General features: G+C 44.1%; 1 protein-coding gene and 1 long non-coding RNA gene across 2 annotated transcripts in view; one reads left to right on the top strand and one right to left on the bottom strand.

Moving 5' to 3' along the window:
* LOC119467290 overlaps positions 1-6,526 on the top strand; it is an 11,437-nt gene extending 4,911 nt beyond the window's left edge. Inside the window, exon 3 of the long non-coding RNA XR_005195827.1 lies at positions 6,515-6,526. This is a non-coding gene — a long non-coding RNA (uncharacterized LOC119467290). The remainder of the gene's footprint in view (positions 1-6,514) is intronic.
* MARCHF3 (membrane associated ring-CH-type finger 3) overlaps positions 6,370-20,139 on the bottom strand; it is a 153,860-nt gene continuing 140,090 nt past the window's right edge. The window contains exons 4-5 of the mRNA XM_017501002.2: positions 16,341-16,550; positions 6,370-9,422 (exon numbers count right to left, since the gene is read on the bottom strand). Of these exons, the coding sequence (XP_017356491.1) occupies positions 9,264-9,422; positions 16,341-16,550 (369 nt within the window). The 3' untranslated portion in view covers positions 6,370-9,263. The remainder of the gene's footprint in view (positions 9,423-16,340; positions 16,551-20,139) is intronic.

Genomic DNA, 20,139 nt, shown 5'->3' with positions numbered 1-20,139 from the left:
AAAAAAAAAAAAAAAATGAAACAAGAGTGAATTAAAAGAAGAAAAAAGGAAAAAATAAAGATAAAGCTAAAATCAATAGATAGAGCACAAAAGAGGGTGAAAGAAAGAGAAGATTAAGAAAGTTCTAAATTTACTCTTCAAAAAGATCAGTGAATACACCACTAATCCAGCCCTGCTAGACAAAAAAAAGAGGATGGAAATAAAACATCAAATGAAGAAGAGGATAACTGCAGGCTGAATGAAGGTGAGGAACATCCATTGGGTGCACCAGAGTTGGACTGGGATGAGGAGGGTGTCCCCATAACAGGGTGGGAGGTAATGTGGTCTGGGTATCAGAGCTCAAGATCGGTGAGGAAGCTTGTGCTGGGGAGGGGATGGCTGTGAAGACGGGAGATGGCTCACATGCAGAGGAATGGATGAAGTAGGTAAGTAAATCAAGGACAATGAAAGTCAAGTTTTCTCACTGTTAGCAGAGGGGGATTATAAATACAGAAATGGAAAAAGGATTCACCTGTGTGGTATTGAATTGGACTCGGTGGTGCCACTGTGAACTCTTGGTTTTCCATATGCAAATATAGATAAACATAGAACATTTTATGAAGTAAGATTTATCCAGGAATGAAAGGATGGTGCAATGTTAATGTGTCATATTACACTGGTGGATGAAAATAGTTTTTTCATTAAAAAAGCTGTATGTATAATTGCATACAATTCACACAACATTGAGAAAATTGTGTGAATTACACATAAGTAATTATAATTATACAGTTTTATTATTAACAGTTATTGACTATACATAATTATTATTGAATGTTCTTTAAAAGAATTTTTAAAACTCATGGAGTATCAGAATAGAAAGAAATATAGGAAAAATGTAAAAAATATCAGACTGGTAGAGAAACATTGAACACACTGTTTAAGACTGGAGAGCCAGCAAATACAACTGCTAGCAAGACTGCAGTGAGAGGCTTGTGGAGGACCCAGCCTCTACATTAACACAGGGCAGAGCAGACCTGGCAGCGTAGAAACAAACTGTCAGAACCAACAGAGACTCGTACAGAGTTCAACAAAAATACAGCATAACCAGCGTATGTCTACACCGGCACTAACCAACTAGAAAATACAATAGAAGATAGATATCATTTATAATAGCAGTGCCAACTATAAAATTTGGGAACCAAGTTAACAAAGAACACAGAAAAATTTTACTGGAAAAGATTAAAACTCTATTACAGGACACAGAAAGCAGCTGAATACCTGGTGATATGCTATGATCATTATATAAGATTACTAAAAATTGTAAAGATGTCAATTTTAATGAAATGAAGTATACATTCACTACAATGCCAATAAAAATTCCATTAAGACCTTTTCAACTACTTAACAATCATAAAATTTATACACAAGAATAAAAAGCTGGATCACAAATAACTAAGTCAATTCTGAAAAAAAGAAGAGTGAAGTCGTTAAGGGATGGGGGGAGTTGCTCATTCCACTAAGTACTGAGACAAGCTATAAAACCACAGTGAAAGTTGTCTGCAGTGGCTCGTGCCCGAATTCCCAGTACTGGGAGGCCGAGGCGGGTGGATCATCTGAGGTCAGGAGTTTGAGGCCGGCCTGGCTAACATAGGGAAACCCCATCTCTACTAGAAATACAAAAATTAGCTGGGTGGGGTGGCAGACACCTGTAGTCCCAGCTATTCCGGAGGCTGAGGCAGGAGAATCTCTTGAACCCAGGAGGCAGAATCTGTGGTGAGCCGAGATCGTGCCACTGCATTCCAGCCTGGGCAAGACAGAGTGAGTCTATCTAAAAAAAAAAAAAAAAAAGCCACGGTATGATAAATGGTGAGAGAATGCAGGAACAGACAAAAAGACTGAAGCCATAAATTGAGTGCTCAAAAATAGACCCATGTTTATATGGAACTGGATATGTGATACAGGTGACACTACAAATGAATGAACAAAGGGTAAGATTGTTCAGTGGATGGTGATGGAAAAACTGCCTGCTTTAGGGAGATAACATTGGATCCCTATCTTATGCCATATACAGAGGTGAACTCCAGACAGATGAGAGGCCTAAGGGTGAAAGATAAGACTAAAGCTAAAGTAAGAAAATATGAGAGAATAACTTTGTGCTTCGGGAATGAGAAAGGACTTTTTAAATTTAAATAAGACTACCCATAGTAGAAACTACATAGCAAAACTCACAATTCACTACGTCAAAATTAAGGATTTCTGTTCAACGAAGAATACCATAGACAAAATTAAGAGAGGGTTGAACAAATGAGAGATGACTTTGACACATCAAACTGACTAGGGAGTCCAAAAAGGAAAAGACAGGGAACTCAACAGGAAAAAAAAAGAGAAATGTAAATTTGAACAGATAAGCAATTTAACAATAAAACACAGATTTATACTATCAGATTGGCAACAATGAACAAATAATAGCTTGTGTTCCAAAGGATAGGGAGAGATGGGAAAACTCAACTACTACTGCAGGCAGGGGTGTCTAAAGTGGAATGCTCGTTGAGAACAATACCAAAATAGTCAAGTTAAATATGGCAGCGTCCTATAGCCCAGCACTCCCACTGACGGATACTGATGCAGTGAAGCTCTCTGACAGGCGCACACGGAGATGAGTACGAGATGTCCATCACTGCACTGTTGGCTGGGTAGGCAGCTGGAGGCAACAGTAAGGGAATGGAAAAGTAAAATGGAATTCCAAGCAGCCATTAGCAATGAGGTAGCACACGCAGCAACATGGAGGCATCTTACAGCCAGTGTTCAGTGAAAAAAGAGAGTTGTAATATCGTTTATGTAAATTAAGACATATACACACAAAACAATATGTTTTGCAAAGATGCATACATATTTAATTTGTATGCATATTAGAGAGTGGGTGCCTAATGGAGAAAGGAAGGGGATAGGAGTGGAAATTAGAAATGAAAGGGAAATATTTAAAACTAGCTGCTGAGTCCATACTCTGAGTGCATGGGTCTGAATCCCAGCTGTGCCTCTTACTGGCGCTGTTACCTTGGGCAATTAACAACCTCTCTGGTTAAGTGTCCCCATCTGTAAAAAGGAGCGGGTAACTGAGAGCCAAAGACTGGCTCCAAAAAATTCTGCCCCTCCCTGTCTGCATGTAGCCCCTCCCACAAGAGGTGGGCCTGTGACTGCTTTGACCAATAGGATACCGAGTAAGTGCAGCTCTGGGGCTGCCCAGCCGTGTGTTTTAAGCAGGAGCCTTGGGCCGCCATGCCGTTTCAAGGGGCCTAGAAACAGATGCCACGTAGAGATGTGGGCCACGTGGCGAAGCACTGTGCCATCTGACTGTGTAAAAGACACCTGGCAGAGGCACTGCCCAGCTGAGCCAGGCCAACCTGGGAATAATGAGATAGAATAAAGTAGTTGTTTTGGACTACTTAGTTCTTTTAAGTGGCATTAGATATGGTTATAAGGATTAAGTAAGGTAATCTTATTTTTTTCTTTTTTGACACAGGGTCTTGCTCTGTCACCCAGGCAGGAAGTACAGTAGTGTAATATTGGCTAACTGCAGCCTCGACCTCCTGGGTACAAATGATCCTCCCACCTCAGCCTCCTGAGTAGCTGGGACCACAGGTACGCACCTACATGTGTGGCTAATATTTTGTATTTTGTGTAGAGACGGGGTCTCACCATGTTGCCCAGGCTGGTCTCAAACTCCTGGGCTCAAGCCATCTGCCTACCTCAACCTTCCAAAGTACTGGGATTACAAGCGTGAGCCACTGGGCCTGGCCAGGAAGTAATTTTTAAAGTGCTGGATAGGGCCGGGTGCGGTGGCTCACGCCTATAATCCCAGCATTTTGGGAGGCGAAGTGGGGGAATCTCGAGTTCAGGAGTTCGAGACTAGCCTGACCAACATTGTGAAACCCTGCCTCTACTAAAAAAATGATACAAAAATTAGCCAGGTGTGGTGGTCGTGTGCCTGTAATCCTAGCTACTTGGGAGGCGAAGGCAGGAGAATTGCTTGAACCTGGGAGGTGGAGTTTGTAGCGAGTTGAGATCTTGCCACTGCACTCCAATCTGGGTGAGAGAGCAACACTTTGTCTGCCCCCAACCCCCCAGCCAAAAAAATTAAAACATCAAAGTGCTGGATAGTGCATGGCTCATGGGAAAGGCCTGGTACTATATATGTATTTATGGAATAAAAAAGAACAAGGACCTAATAGAAATGGTGTCATGAGCAAAAATGTATGACTAACTTAATTCTTTTCACATAATGTTCACAGATAGGCTAAAACCTCTGATAGGACTCATATATTCATTTCCTTGATGGGGAAATTACGGCCCTGATTGATAGATGAAAAGGATATTCCAAAAAAGAGAGTGTCTCAAAACGAAGCAGGACTCCCTGAGCCAACTCTCCTGCTGTTGTCTTTGTGCACAGAATTCAGAGCCTGAAGAAGGCACTGGATGTATGAGCTCAGTGACTCACGAATGTCTCATTTCTGGGAACACAGACAACTGATGGGCTATATTCATTTTCTTCTGTAGCACTAGACCCAGAACTAGCAAATTTTTATCTGTAACGAATTATCAGTTAACCCTAGGTCTCAGTATCAGGAAATGCAAGGAAAACAAAAATCTACCCATAATTCAAAGATCTCAATCAAATCAGTAATTTCAACCTCTAGAAAGTTCTCATAACAATTCTTTTTATTCCCAAGCACAGTGCACAATATTTGTTGATTATTTTATATTAATCCCTCTTCTTTTTGAATAATAATTAAAACAATTTGTTTATGTTCTTTCAAATCGATTATTAAAATTGTTCTTTGAAATCCTGGCTAGGGCAAAATAACCTAGACGGTAGCAACAGTGAATGGAAGGTTAGAAAGGGAAGGGCACCACTGTTCATTTGTGAGAGGGAGCTAAGCCTTGTGACTCTTACAAGGACTATATGAGGTAGACACTACCCCCATTTTACAGAAGCAAAAACCTAGGCTTAGATAGATGGGGTCACTTGTCCGCAATCTGCAGCCGAGACATTGTGAAGCCAGGATTCAAACTCATGTGTTCTTGACTGGGCATGGTGGTTTACACCTGTAATCCCAGCACTTTGGGAAACTGAGGAAGATGTATTACTGGAGGTCAGGAGTTTGCGATCAGCCTGGCCAGCATGGTGATACCCTATCTCTACTAAAAATACAAAAATTAGCCAGGTGTGGTGGTGGGCACTTGTAATCCCAGCTACTTGGGAGGCGGAGGTGGGAGAATTGCTTGAACCTGGGAGGTGGAGTTGCAGTGAGCCGAGATTGTGCCTCCACACTCTAGTCTGGGTGACAGAATGAGACCCTGTCTCAAAAAAAAAAAAAAAAAGCCACACAAAAAACCTTCATGTTCTCTTACTCCCTAGGTGGTTCTCTTCCACTCTGTCGTGTTGGGAAGAGGAGCCAGGATCACCCCAGAATGACTGCAACAGGCAAGGGGAAGGCAGAATGTCCTAAAGCCAATTCCTAGACACTGAGACTTTTGTGAAGCCAAAGAAAGGGTGTCTCATCTGAAGGCACCAATAAAAAAAAAAAAATGGGTGGATTGTAGCCCATATATTTCTGCAGAACTGACACATTTTGAGAGAGTTAACAGTTGCCCAGACATCACTAGCCATAGTGCCAACTTCTCACGACTCCAACCTCAGCAGCACCAGGCTTCATGTGGTCTGTCTGCCAGAAAGCAGATCCTCATATACTTGTCTGGGAAGAATGATGGGAAGCCAGGTTCATCCTGGTCCTAACTTCTTGTCCTAAAATAAGCCTGAACCTTGTCCCCACATGCTGGCTCAACTCCCATTCTACTTCAGGCATCAGAATCACAACTCTACATTTCTCATCTAGCACCAGGACCACAAACTGTGTGTTAGATCTTCAGGCAGCTTCTAGGAACATCCTGGATTGAAGTGGAGAGGAAGCATTTCCTGCATTCATTTCCTAGCTGGCTTTCTTACTCAGGTTCTTTGGGTCTTGGGTCATTTCCTAGTGTGGGCAGCTCTATAAGCTGTGTGGAGTGTCGGGCAAGGCTGAGGGGATTCAAATATGGGAGAAAGATGCACCGTGCAGGTGTGGACCCAGAGCCCAGCCAGGGTCAGCGCCCCATGGGAACAATAAGGACTTAGGAGGAAGCAGGACCAGAAGCTGGTTGCTTGCCCAAGTGCTGGGTCAGTTGGGCTGCTGTTTCACTTCCATTTTCTCCTTTGGCTCCTCCATGCCCCAGATGAGTTACTTTCACTGAAAATGAAATGCCTGTGGTTACAGCCCCCTGAAAGTGACAATCCACAGCAGGGCCGAGGCACTTGGGGCAGGGGACACTAGGACAACGAAAGACAAACCAAAGTAACTTCCAAATCATGCTGTTTATTTTTCCTTAATGGATTTTACAGCTCATCTATGTCTCTGCTCAGTTCTCTGAGGAGCTGTAGAATTTGTGTCGATGCCCTGTGTCCTCCGTCCTTCCCCAAATGAGCACACATGCAGGGCAGGAAAGAGCACACTGGATTTGTCTTAGTTGTTAATTCACCCTCTAGCTTCACTGTGACACACATTTGTCTCTACGTGATATGCTCAAGAAAAACGATTAGGACAGAATCACAGCAAGGAGTGTGGAAGAGAGGGAGTTTTGTAAAAAGTCCGTGCAAGAGAAGCAATGAACCACTAGGGTCCTTTAGGTAAGGACCCCCATTCTTCATCTCTTCCTCTTCATTCTTGATTTTTCAAAAAGAAAGAAGCACAAGAAGAGGACTAGGCTAGCAAGGCCACTGGTAAGCCTCAGGATGCCTCTGCACCCATAAAGAAAAGGCACCCCTTCCTGCAGGAGGTGGAGCCCTTTCCATAGGGCATGGCTTGGAGAGGATGAAATATCCTCCAAGAGTTCAGAATCCCAGATGGGCCCTGATGCCAAAGGAGAGCAGAGCGTCTCACAGGGAGGTCCCAAGCTGGTGACCTGGGAAGGGAGGCACTGATGCTGTGCCTGGCTGCCAAGGGTGTCCTGCCCACCACCCCACATGCAGTCTACTCTTTGTATCTTGGACTCTGCTTTACTTCACAGGGCAGGGATGCAAACATGAGAAAAAGGTGTGGCACAGGCACAGCATTAATGTGCAAGTCCTTCCTAAGGGAGGGTCCCCATTGAACTGCCTGGGACCTGGCTGCCTTTGATGGTGTCATTATATCTCATCTCACGAACCAAGACCGCAGGAATTCTCTGCAGACACTACCCCCACAGGAAATCCTCCTGGGAATCCGCTGCTTCCTTAATTCATGGAAGAAGCAGGAAGGAGAAGGGGCATGGTCCTTTCATGAATGTTGTGCCACTCAGTTGAGAGGTGTCAACAGGTTCACCTGACAGCTCAGGGACTAAGGCTGGGTGGACGTCATTTATCAAGTATATTACTGGGCTGCAATTCACCAGCTACCAAGTTGAGCTCTTTGCTCGGGAAATTTAATGTGTGGCAGCTGCGTGCAGCCGGTGGTGCCCAGCATTTTAAAAAGGTCAATTAAGAAGCGGTTGATGGTGGTGGAGCTAATGACAGCTCAGGGAGGGTGAGCAGGGCCGAGTAAACAGAAGGGCTGAGACGTATGTTACTGGAATTGAAGTGTCCAAGTGAAGCGTGGTGGGGAGGAAATCTATTGTCACAAGCCATAAAGCACATCTGAGTTTTGCAGCGAAGAGCAGTACAGCTGTTTCCCTCCCCAGGCAGCGCTGAGGGCAGCCTGTGAAAGGAGCGCTCGCCGACAAAGGGGACAGCTGCATCAGCTCCATCAATTTGCAGACAAAAATCGCTACCCTCCTCGCTGCGTGTTCCTTTGCACTTCTCGTTTTCCACTTGGGGAGCACAAGGCAGATGCTTGGAGTGATACTCAGAATGTGGGTCGTGTTCTAGAATTCCACATTTTAAGCATTCCCGAAGCAGGGCTCCGCCCCTCGTCGCGGCATGTGGGCGGGCGGATAGCCGGAGCCTGGGAGTCACCCCAGCCAGCTCTCCTCAGAAGACATCCGCTCCCGCCTCCGCGCGCGCACAATGCAGGCTGCGGATCAGGCCCTTTACACTGCGACAGACAAAAGCGGGACACGAAACCCTTAGAAAAAATCTATTTCGGCCTGTGACAGAATTGGCTCACGGTTGGGGGAAGGCACTGTGTGGGGCTTTTAAAAAAAATCAGACAAAGGGGTCTTACAATAAGTGCAGGGCTGCTAGGACTGGCTTTTTTGCCACATCTACCTGTCAAGCTAGAAATTCAATAGAGCAATGGGAATGCTAATTGATATGCAAAACAGGTCTAGGGTTCCTAGAAATGTCTCTTGATCCTCCAGTTCATTACGAATGCAGAATTAAGACATGCACTAAATGAGATGGGAGTGAGAACACCAACCTTTTTGCTTTTCCCTCTTTTCCCTTTAAAACCTGCTTTGGGAAACTTCACAGGTTTTATGATTTAAAAAAAGAGTTTTGCAATCAGTGGGTTTTGTTTTTCACACACAGGATATTTATTATTAGAAAATAGCTTCTATCAGCTGTCAGTAGCAAAGAAGTTGAAAGGAGTGAGCTTCTCACCATATTTTCTTCTTAATGATATTTAAATAAACAGCTCACTGTGTGGAGAGTTGCCACGCCCTTTTTTCCCTTTAAAAACTGAATAATTAAATGAAGTTTAGTACAAAACATTCTTCAAATATGACTTGTTCTGCATCTGTTATGCTGTCTCCTGGATGTGAAAGAGATGAAAGAGACCATTCAGGCTACCAAAGTACCCCAAATAATCCACACGAGGAACTGAGAAACAAATAAACTAACTCGAATAAGACCCAACCAAACCAAGAAACCAGTTTTTACATTGGCTTTTTGATTTTGATTATCATCTAAGTTTAATATATATATATATATATATGTTTGAAATAGTAATAAAAAAGGAAGAATTGAATTGCATCCGTAGCAGGACAACCTTCCTCATACGTTAAAGAGGTGTTCAGAAAATTCCATACAGTATCTGCTAAATAAACATGTTTGGCAGCTTAGCAAATATCATATGATTGCAGCATCCATGATTTGAAGTAAAACAGCATTTGCTTTCTTCTGGCAACGGTCGTTGCTTGGGGTGATGTGCTAATGCACTCTGGATGTTCTTACACCCTCAGGCTGAAGGAAGGGCTTGGGGGTGGCTCAGTGCATGGCCACAGTGCAGACACTTCCAAACCCCAAACAATGAATCAACCAACCACCCACACAAACATCAAACAATTGTCTCCTTTGAGTTCCTCTTGACCGAATGTAGGCCCAGCAAGGACTGCTGGTTAGAAGGTACATTGACAGACTTTGGAATGAGGAGAATCACCCTCTGATTGGTCCGACGCCACTCGTTGTACAATCGACAGTGGTACCTAAATGACACCTGGGGGTGAGAGAGGAAAAGTAAGAGAAAAGAATTCAGGTCGGCAGAAGTGGATAATCATTGCAAGAAAAAAATACGTCATTTGAAAGAGCTTCAAAGAGCTGGCAGCACTACAGCTGGGCAAGAACCCTGGGCACAATGGCTCTAGCACGCAGTGAGTGTTGGAAGACTGGGCACCAACCACAGAGCACCCTGTGTGTGGACACATGGGCAGAGGTTGCATGGGTGGCTTCCTCTGTTCCTCCTCATACTGGGTACATTCAGGATATGAATGGGAAAATGTGGTTCTTTCTGAGTTTGAATTTATTTTTGGACTAGTGGTGGATACAATGCCAGCCCTCGCCCAGCTGTGTGATCTGGACAATGTGCCTATCAGGTCCCTAGGTTCTTCTCTGTTAGATGAGTGGGATGCTAGGACTTCATGTACCTTCCTGCAAGTTAGACCCTGCACAACTCCAAGGATCCCACTCACCCTGTGATACGAAGGACACGCCCTTTGTGCTGTCCAGTGGACAACCTGCACAACTGCTTGGTGGCCCCAACGGATGATTCATAATGGCCTCCAGCTCCAGCATGCATAGCTTCCAGTAAGGAAATCGCAGCATGGGCACTAACTCCCCTGATAAATCTTCTTGAGTCTCAGGCTAGGTGGGGCACGACTCCCTTGGGTGCCCACCGTGCCTCAAGCTTTCCTACATGGCACTGAGCGTCCTGAACAGCACTGTGCATGTTTTTCCTCCCCCTGCCCTAGGAGCATCTTGAGAGCAGGGGTGTGTTGTGTTCATCTTTGCATGGCCAGCACCTGTTCCAGGGCCTGGCACTTAGGAAGTTGCTCAACAGAGTTTGCTGAGTAAATGGATGACTGAATAAGCATCCTACCTTTTCTAATTGCAACACTGCTTCAAACTGAAGCCTTTTTCTTTTTTCTTTTTTTTAAGATGGAGTCTTGCTCTGTCACCCAGGCTGGAGTGCAGTGGCATGATCTCAGCTCACTGCGACCTCTGCCTCCTGGGTTCAAGCGATTCTTGTGCCTTGCCTCAGCCTCCTGATTAGCTGGGATTACAGGCACATGCCACTACGTCTGGCAAATTTTTGTTTTTAGTGGAGACGGGGTTTCACCATGTTGGCCAGGCTGGTTTCGAACTCCCGGCCTCAAGTGATCAAAGTGCTGGGATTACAGGCGTGAGCCACCGCGCCCAGCCGAGGTGCTTGCTTTTTTATGTATATACATTGGAATGAGATGCTTAAACCTGTAGTTTGTTTTGGAGAAGGCTGGCATAAAACATTCAGGGACTGCCCAGGAAATTCAGAGTCTGATGTCTAGGTAAGTGCTGGAAATGAAGGAGCCCATGAGCTTGGAGAGACAAATCAGGTCTGGGCTATTTAATCATCTGGGAGTAGGTGGGTTGTGTTGACCACTAAAGGTCTATGGTGGTCAGAAAGTGGATTGACCTGATGGCTTGAGCTGGAGTTTCTGGAAGTAGGTGGAAGTGCAGGCCCTTGATCAGAATGGGCAGGATCATGAAATTCAAGGCCACTCATTCCAGTTTCTGAGGCTAGAAAGCAGATGCCACGGGCTGAGTGCCAGAGAGCTAAGTATGAAAATACACACTTTTAAACTCACACAGATGTGTTTTCCTCCAAAAGTCCCTGAACATGCCAAAGTGGATCAGCTTGGGTTTTTTTAAGCTTGATTCTCTTGTATCTATTCTGTCCTGCTGCTGCTGGGTGCTACTCATGAATGTAAGAGAGGCAGGCTGGGAAGCCAGCTGTTCAGGGCCAAGGGCAGGAAAGAGGTGGAATGCAGACAAGTATTATACTAATAAGGAACTTTGGCAATATAAGAAGTCTGGGATCTGGGAACATTATGGGAAAGCTGGATTTCAAATCAAGAGTCCCTTTTTCCATGATGCTGAGAGCTGTGCACACTTGGCATTAGTAATCGGAGAAGGAGCTATGAGTGCAGGCCGCAGGCTCCAGAGCCAGGCACATGAGGCTGGAATCTGCATCCTCTGCTTAGTGGTTGCGTGACTTGGGGAGGTTATTAGCTGTCAACAAGCTTCAGTTTCCTTGTTTGTAAGATGTGAACAATGATATTTGATGTGATGCATATAAAACACCTAGCAGAAAGCACAGGGCATACATTTTAGTGTTCTTGGGTTGTTATTTTACGTGTGTTAAATATAAGAAAGAGTTTTGTGACACTCTTTAGATACAGGGTAACAGAAAAAAATAGAAACAGAGAGAGATAGGGCTATTTTCTTTAAGGCTCTGCTCTCAGCGTGGTCCTGGACCAGTAGCAGGCTGCATCACTTGGGAGCTTGTTAGAATATCAGAATTTCAGGCCCCACCCAGACCTAAGGAATTAGAGAGTGCAGTTTAACAAGGTCCCCAGGTGATCCGCATGTGCATTCAAGCCTGAGATGCACTGCTTCAAGGAACACAGGAAGTCAGTGACTTAGCAGGTCTCCTGGTTCCTTGGCCAGGAAATTTAAAAATTGAGCCCACTTGTGTAGACAAACAGATGAGATCTTATTACACATTAATCTATTTTAATTGTGGTTAATCACCACAGTCTGCAGGCAAATTCAATCAATAAGAAGAAAGCATCATAAGAAGATGCCTCTTTGTCAGGGAAAATAAAGGTAGTTGAGCACAACGCCAAGGAGACTGCAGGTTTGCATTGCCCTGGGTTCATGCTGCTTCTCTAGATGCTCCAGGACACTGCATCCCTGCAATGCAATATAATTGGAAGGAAAGAAGGTCTAATTTGGAAGAATAAGGCAGTGAGGAAAAAGAAAACATAAAATAAAAAGATGCTATAACAATAATGCTAGGAATTTCAATGAGATATTTCTTAACCTTTTGAGTTTAGGAGAGAGGAGGAAGAAAATAAAGGGCCACTATCCTAAAAATACTACCCCTTATGGGATGGGCTTCCTGAAGTTTCTTCATTTATTTATCTAACTAACCTCCTATCATGGGCAAGTCTGTTGTACAAAGAGTTGTGATTGCATGAATATTATGAGAAGGGTTAGAAAATGTTAGCATCTACTCTTCCCATTAGGGAGGCGACTGTGGCAGTGGCAAAGGTGTGCGTAAAGTCACAGCAGGCTTCCGGAAATCTGATTACATATTTTTATTTTGCCCTTTCTCTCTGGAAGTGATGGTGTGACCTAGGGAGATTGATGGGATCAGGCCTTGGCAAATTGCCTCCGTGGCAATGGGCCCAGCTCACCTATCTATCTCTGACTGCACTGGGGAAAGGAGTATAGGAGTGAATTGGTCGTGGGGAAACACTGCTGAATACCCTCAGGCTGCTCGTAGGCCGTGTGGAGGATGTGTCTTAAGCAGCCCCACAGTAAGCCTTGTTGGGACAGATTCCACTGGAGGCTCCACATTTATAAGAAGAATTTAAACAATCAAAACATGGGACTGGGAATCAGCCTTTGAGGAGCCGGGCTGCTCATGCATTCCCTTCTTTGCTGGTCACTGGCCACATCTGTGATGCATGAGTGGAAAGACTTCCTGTACATGGTGCCTCGATTCTCCTCCAGCCTCTAAACTGGGGCTAATACCAAGTCCATTTCCGACAATTTCTTCATGTTTAATGTGGACTCAGTTCTTATCCAGCCCTCTTTGTGTCTGTTCATGGGATTCAAATCACTTGTGACATGCACAGTGATGTTTCTGGGACAACTATCCCTGAACTCTTAGGGCAGCCCCTACATCCTGGCCTCCTGGGGCCCAGGTGTGCTTCTGAAACACAGCAGGTTCCACAGCAGGGGACTCCCTAAGGCTGGACTTTCATGGCCATGTGTGCCTGTGAGAAACTCCAAGGCACTCTGAAGCAAAGAGCGTGAGCGCTTGTCCTTCTTCACAGTACCAGGGAGGCCTTCCAGGAACGGCTCCTCTGAGGAGCAAGGCTTGGACTGACACCGTGTTTGTTTATCTAAGACATTTTCACAGCATACTCTCCTTAAGCTTGACAGCTTGTTTACAATGGGTTCCTGCCGTAGGGCAGTTTCCAAGTGCTGTCAGCTTCTGAATTACGGCTCTTGCCAGGGCTGCTCAGTACAGCATTTATCTGGGAAGGAGTTATTCTATATTCAGTAACCTATTGCTGAGCTGACTCCACAGCACGTTTTTCACACCAGTCAAAGGGGAGACATGCTTTCTTTCCCTCCTGCTACTTTGCATTCTATGAAGGGCAGGGGGAGGGTGGAAGCTGGGGGAGCAGGGAAGCCGCAGGAAGGAACGTAGGGCCAACACTCTGCTAGGTGCTTGCATGTATGCTCTCAGATGTTATCTACTTACTGTTTGCAATAATCCATTGACCCAGGGGTTAGCAATTATTTCCTGTATTTTTTTGTATAAGAGGAAGGATGAACAGAAAGGTTAGGTATCCTATTTGAAGTTACTGTTATTAGGATGCTAAATCTTGGGTTTAAACACAGGGCCCTTGGATTCTAAATGCATGCACAGCACTGCCTGTAAGAAACATTTCTGGGGTGAAGTATGTTACCATTTTCCTGAAAGAGCCTAGTCTAGGTAGCTTTTCTACCCAAACCTTCTTTCACCTGAAATGGGAGACAAAACAAGGTCACATCCATTATTTCTCGAGATAGCTTGCTCTTTTCTCCCTTTCTTCCTTCCTTTCCAGTCACCTATCACCCTTTTTCTTTCTTGTTAGGTAAGTGTATGTTTTACAAAGCAGGATTTCAAAAGGTCTTAAATTGGTTTTGAAAGTCCGGCATTTAAGTTCGCTTCATCCATCCTCATCATAGGTACTCTTCTAAAACAATGACAGGCTAGAAAACCTCTAAACATGGCAAGACCTTGTATTATTCTCCAAAGTACTTTCCCATACACACTTTCACTTAAATCTCATAACACCCGGGGAATTTGGCAGGATGGGCATTGCCGCTAATTCCACTTAACAGATGAGGACACTGAGCCTCACAGAAGCAAAATGACTTTCCCAGGTGGTGCCATGGACCAAGAGTTAGATGGTGCTGCTTAGGCTCCTTCATTTCTTATTTCTAACCCTTCTCCCATCACAATAGAAGCTTCTGGGACGGCTTCACTGCTTGATTCACAATGAACCAGAACGCACTTTGGAAGCGTAGACTTTTTTTTGAGATGGAGCCTTGCTCTGTCGCCCAGGCTGGAGTGCAGTGGTGCCATCTCAGCTCACTGCAACCTCTGCCTTCCAGGTTCAAGCAATTCTCCTGCCTCAGCCTCCCAAGTAGCTAGGATTATAGACGTGCACCACCACTGCTAATTTTTGTATTTTTAGTAGAGACGGTTTCTCCATGTTGGCAAGGCTGGTCTTGAACTCCTAACCTCAAGCAATTCACCTGCTTCAGCCTCCCAAAGTACTGGAATTACAGATATGAGCCACTGTGCCCGGCCAGGAGCATAGACTTTTAAAAGAGGCAATAATAGTTTTGCTTGGGGCTTCATTAGCCTGGGAACAGAATGTCTAAATTAACCGTAAGACTCAGATAAATTCTTAGCATTAGAACACTCCCTCTTTACTGAGACTGAAATGTGTCTGCTTACTGTCTGAACACTCTCACTGGAGAGGAGGTACAGAGCTGGAAGAGCCATATGATAAAGAAGAGGGAAATGAACAGGGTCTTGGGAGTGGCAGCTGGAGGAACAGGGTCTGGGAGGCAGATAAAGGGAGGAAGTGAGTGCTAGAAGCATTTTCCACATGCTGACACTGTGCTATGGGATATGGGAATGGTACGCTTTAGACAGGAAATACATATTGAATAACAATAGAACGTGCTCAGATTAGAAATGAGCAGGCACAGGAGAGTAATGCCAGGAAGCAGGGGGCCTAGCTTCTGAAATATGCTAGAAGACAGTGATGTCCTTCCCTGCAGCTCCCAAAAGAAAGCATAAAGAGAGAGATCAAATGTTGCATTTTGTGGGTGCTGTCAACTGGTACTCGAGCAATCAACTTACTGCATGAAGTTAAAAGTTAAAAGAATGAAAAAGGGGATATTTAAAAATTCTTCCTCATATACAGCGAGAACCGTTATTGAGAAATGGCCTTTCTTTGGTGGCAGCTTCTCAGCTAGATAAATTAGTGCTTTTATGGGCAGCAGAGTCAATCTCCCAACACATAGAATAATCATCAGGCAAAGTGTGGCTCCACGTCCAACAAAGACTTTAGGCTGTGTCAGGACATAAGAAGAAAATAACCAGCAGGGAGGATTCATGATCTGTGCAGGCAGTGACAGCAACAGCGGCCAAGTGCATCATTCATAATATACTATAGTCCCGGCAAAAGTGAGAAACATAAACAAGAGAAAGAAAATGCCATGCCTTATAACAGATGAGTCCTAGACTACCAAAAGAGCGAAACATCCAAGGTGTGTGTGTGTCTTTGACTGATGGACACCCAGAAGCTGAGCTTTTCTTTTATGTGATCTGCCTTAGCAGCGCAGATATACACACAGACAAATGAACACACACACGTAGTTATAAACCAAATCACCTGTTCCTGCCAGCATTCAAAGGTCTGTTTCTTTTTCTTTTCTTTTTTTTTGAGACAGAGTCTCACTCTGTTGCCCAGGCTGAAGTGCAGTGGCGTGATCTTGACTCACTGCAACCTCTGACTCCCATGTTCAAGTGAGTCTCCTACCTCAGCCTCCTGAGTAGCTGGGATTATAGGCATACACCACCACGCCCAGCTAATTTTTGCATTTTTAGTAGAGACAGGGTTTCACCATGTTTTCCAGGCTGGTCTTGAACTCCTGACCTCAGGTGATCCACCACACCCAGTCTCGAAGTCTGTTTCCTACTGGGTACGTGAGATGTGTTACAGACAAGAGGAAAGGCTTGTGCCAGCTATGAGGCTGCCAGCTCCAAATGGCCTGAACCCCGGCCATCACCCATACTTACTAGTGTCCAAAAGAGGTAAATGGTGAAGAGTGCGACAGTGAGTGCAATCAGTCCGACGGCTTCCAGCCGACTACTAAAGTGCAGGTGGTCCACAGCGCCCCGCAGGCACAGCCAGCCCGAGATGGTGGCCAGGGGCGTTATAAACAAGAAGCACACCATGTCGCCAAACAGAGTCCGCTTCTCATGCTGAGGGCCAGGGTTTCTCAGCCACTGCCAGGTAAAGGGAGACAGAGAAGAGCAAGGGAGAAAGTTAAACGCCAGTGTGGAGAGGAGACATGCTGCTCTGAAGTCATCTTTGCCTTCAGAAGCTTGGAAAAAGGCATTTCTGACTTGTTCTGAGAAAACAAGGAAGCATTCAGGGCTCATTCTCATGCCCCACCCCCTGAATAATAATGATACGATACACACAACAATAATAATTTATAGTGTCCTTGCTATAGATGACCTACTTCTTGTGAAAATAGTTTAGCCGTTGCTATTCTGAATCACAATGATCCAATGTGGAAGGAAGAATGTTACTCTTAGATAAGCAAAGAAGGATATTACATAATAAAAGGATCAATGTAACAACAAGAGCTAAAGATCCTAAATATATATGCACTCAATACAGGAATACCCAGATATATAAGACTTATAAAGAGACTTGGACTCCCACACAATAATAGTGGGAGACTTCAACATCAATATTAGACAGATCAATGAGACAGAAAGTTAATAACGATATCCAGGACTTGAACTCAGATCCGGAACAAGTAGACTTAATTAACATTTATAGAACTCTCCACTTTAAATACACAAAATATACACTCTTATCAGTACCACATCACACCTATTTATAGGTTTAAATGAAATATTGGTTGGCTGCTTGTTAATTATTTTCTTCCCTCATTTTTTTAATGTGTCTATTATTAAACACAATTACAGGCATACCCATTTTTAGACTGCATTCTAGCCCAGGCAATAAAGCAACAACCCTGTTCTCTCTCCCTCTTCCCCTTTCTCTTTCTTCCTCTCCTTCATTCTTTTTTTTTTCTTTTTCTATTTTTTTTATTCTTTCTTTCTCTCTTTCTTCCTCTAAAAAAAGAAAAAAAAAAAAAGAATGTTACTTTTGGAAGGTAACAGCTGAGGTAGGAGAAGTTCAGTCATGTGTCCAAAGTCTTCTAGTGTCTTGACCCTGGGAATAGGTGCAGGGAAGGATTGGGTTGCTCAAGACAGGCTTGTTTTTAGGACTGGCTCTTGACCAGCTCCTGAGAGATGAGCTCTGAGTCCTAGCAATATTCTGCCTGATAAGAGTATTTTGCATGCTAGACGCCTTGGGCCACCATACCAGTATGATCAGATAGTTTATACCAACAATGTGATTTGTGATGAACACCTATTTTTGTGCTGGGAGGCTGGAGTTTGAGTAGCTGAGGTGAGTCATGCAGATATTGCATGTCTAAGTGACTGATCCCAGTCAAAATCCTGAATACTAAGGCTCAGATGAGTTTCCCCAGATTGGCAATACTTTGCACATGTTGTCACAAATCCTTGCTGGAAAAATTAAGCATATTTGTTTGAATCCACTGGGAAAGGATACCTGGACACTTGTGCCTGGTTTCTCCTGGCACCTTCACGCTTTTCTGCTTTAAATCTGTATCCCTTTGCTGTAATAAACCGTAACCATGAGTACAACAGTTTTTCTGAGTCCTGTGAGTTCTTTTTAGTGAATAATTGAGCCAGAGGATGGTCTTGGGGACATCCAACACAGAATAAGACTCACCTGACCCCATAAACTCATTAATGCCCTCTCTTGGCTTTTGGATCCTGAACCTCCTCACTTAGGACCAACTCTGACATCTCGATTATGTTACCATCTTGACTGAACCAACCCCCAAAAGGGTGGGAAAAACCTCATGCTTGTTGAAAGACTAAAGAGAATTTCTACAGTTAGGAAAACAGGACGGCTGTCCTCTCATTTAGGTCCCTGCTGAATGCCTGCTATAACGCTTTCCATAATCCGTTCGACAACAGATTTAATTCAGTGCTCACATTCTGGTGTCAGTTCACATGGGTAATAAGGCCTGGTAGCTTTTCTTCAGATTAGCATTGAAACAATCTTCAGATAATTTGACATTCTCATCTCACTGTTCCATGTAGTAACGACAGAGGCCAAGGAGTCCAGAGAAGGAGTGGGGTCAAACACAGATGATGGGGTTGGGGTGAGGAGCGACACTGGCACGCTCTGTCTTCCATCTTGTCCCTATCAACGAACAGGGGCCTAGCCTTGTCTGTCTGCTAATGCGTGCCCAGCAGTGCCACATAGCTGGCTTGCCAAACAGGAGCATGGGCCACCGAGGAGACAGCCCAAGTGGCCAGGACAGCAAATCCTACAAAACCACTGGGAGGAAGGGAAGGACCATGATGGGTGAGATAAGAGTGGGTGGGGCTGGCAGGAGAGGGAAGGGAAGGCCATGTTCAAGGATGGAAGGACAAAATAGAAAAACTGCAAAGAGGGAAATGAGTTGAGTAAAGGGCAGTGTAAGGCCTGGCAAAACTCCAATGAGTGAGCAAAAGAGGCAGGAGGTAAAAGGCACCAAAGAAAGTTTTCTGGGAGGTGCCCTTCCTCAAATGTTTGCATGAGTCCCCAATATTCCACCTTTAGGGACAATCCACCTTAAAAACAGGGTGAGATCCTGAAAGAAGTCAATTTCACCTCAAAAGTGGACACAAATAAACATCAAAACATAAATAATGAGGAGCTGACTTGTCTGAGAATTTAAATACTGCATTATAAATATTTAATATAAATACCAAAATAAGTACAAATGGTATTATCCTGCTGTGTGTTGTCATGCCACCTCAGACATCTCAGCAGCTTCAAAGATACTCAAAGAGCTCTTATTAATTAACACGTTCTTGCCTAAGCACTGGGAATATCACTATGAAACAGGGCATTATTGTATCTCAATGTTATAGAGGCTCAGTAAGATTAAATGTTGGTTCCAGGTGATTCAGAAGCTGAACTGAGAAGATCAACATCTCTCTATTCTTATGCAGATGTTAGTGAAATATTCAGAAATTAAAATTGCAAGACATTCAGACATCCAGATTCCTAAACAATGGTGGCCAGATTATAGCAAACCAACCCAATTCTCACAGTTTGGGTTTTCCCTGGAAGCAGATAGGACATCTGGTGCACCCTTCTCTGTACCTCCATTTTTGTGCACAGAAACGCTGAACTCATTAGCTAAGGCTTCCTTTCTTTTGCTTGGGAATTCTGGATGCATTTTATTAAAACTAATTTAGTACTTTACTTAGTTATGTGGCCCTTGACATTACCCAATGAAATGACTTAGATACGGAAGGAGGGGAGAAGGTAATTATGAATCAATGTTTATCTCTGTCTGATGCAAAATAAATGCGCAAAGACAAACTAGAGATTATGATTGCTTGTTCCCAGTTTCCTGTTTTCTAATTGTTATTTGATCTTCTGTATTTATGTGTCCATGATCTGTATTTATGTGTCCAATAAGATGAATTCTGAACCCTTCTAACTCTAGGGGGACTCAGCTTACTCTTTGTGTTGTTTGCTGCTGGTTGAACTTAGGTATGGAATACTTTACATGGTACTAGTATGTTAAATTGCGAGTCTTCTGCAGAACTCCAAGTGCTACTCATCTGTTATACTAATGCAGGCTTGTGAGCAAGACCAGTAGCATTCATCCATCATCATTGAGGAAAAAAAAAACCTACCCACGGCCATGGTAAGAGCTGCTGAGTATCCAGATACATTGACACAGAGTATTAATAAAAGAAA

Source organism: Cebus imitator, unplaced genomic scaffold, assembly GCF_001604975.1.
Source record: "Cebus imitator isolate Cc_AM_T3 unplaced genomic scaffold, Cebus_imitator-1.0 Scaffold275, whole genome shotgun sequence".
In the NCBI taxonomy this organism is placed as follows: Eukaryota; Metazoa; Chordata; class Mammalia; order Primates; family Cebidae; genus Cebus; species Cebus imitator.
Note: the sequence above shows the minus strand (reverse complement) of the source record. Positions and strands in the feature narration are given on the sequence as shown.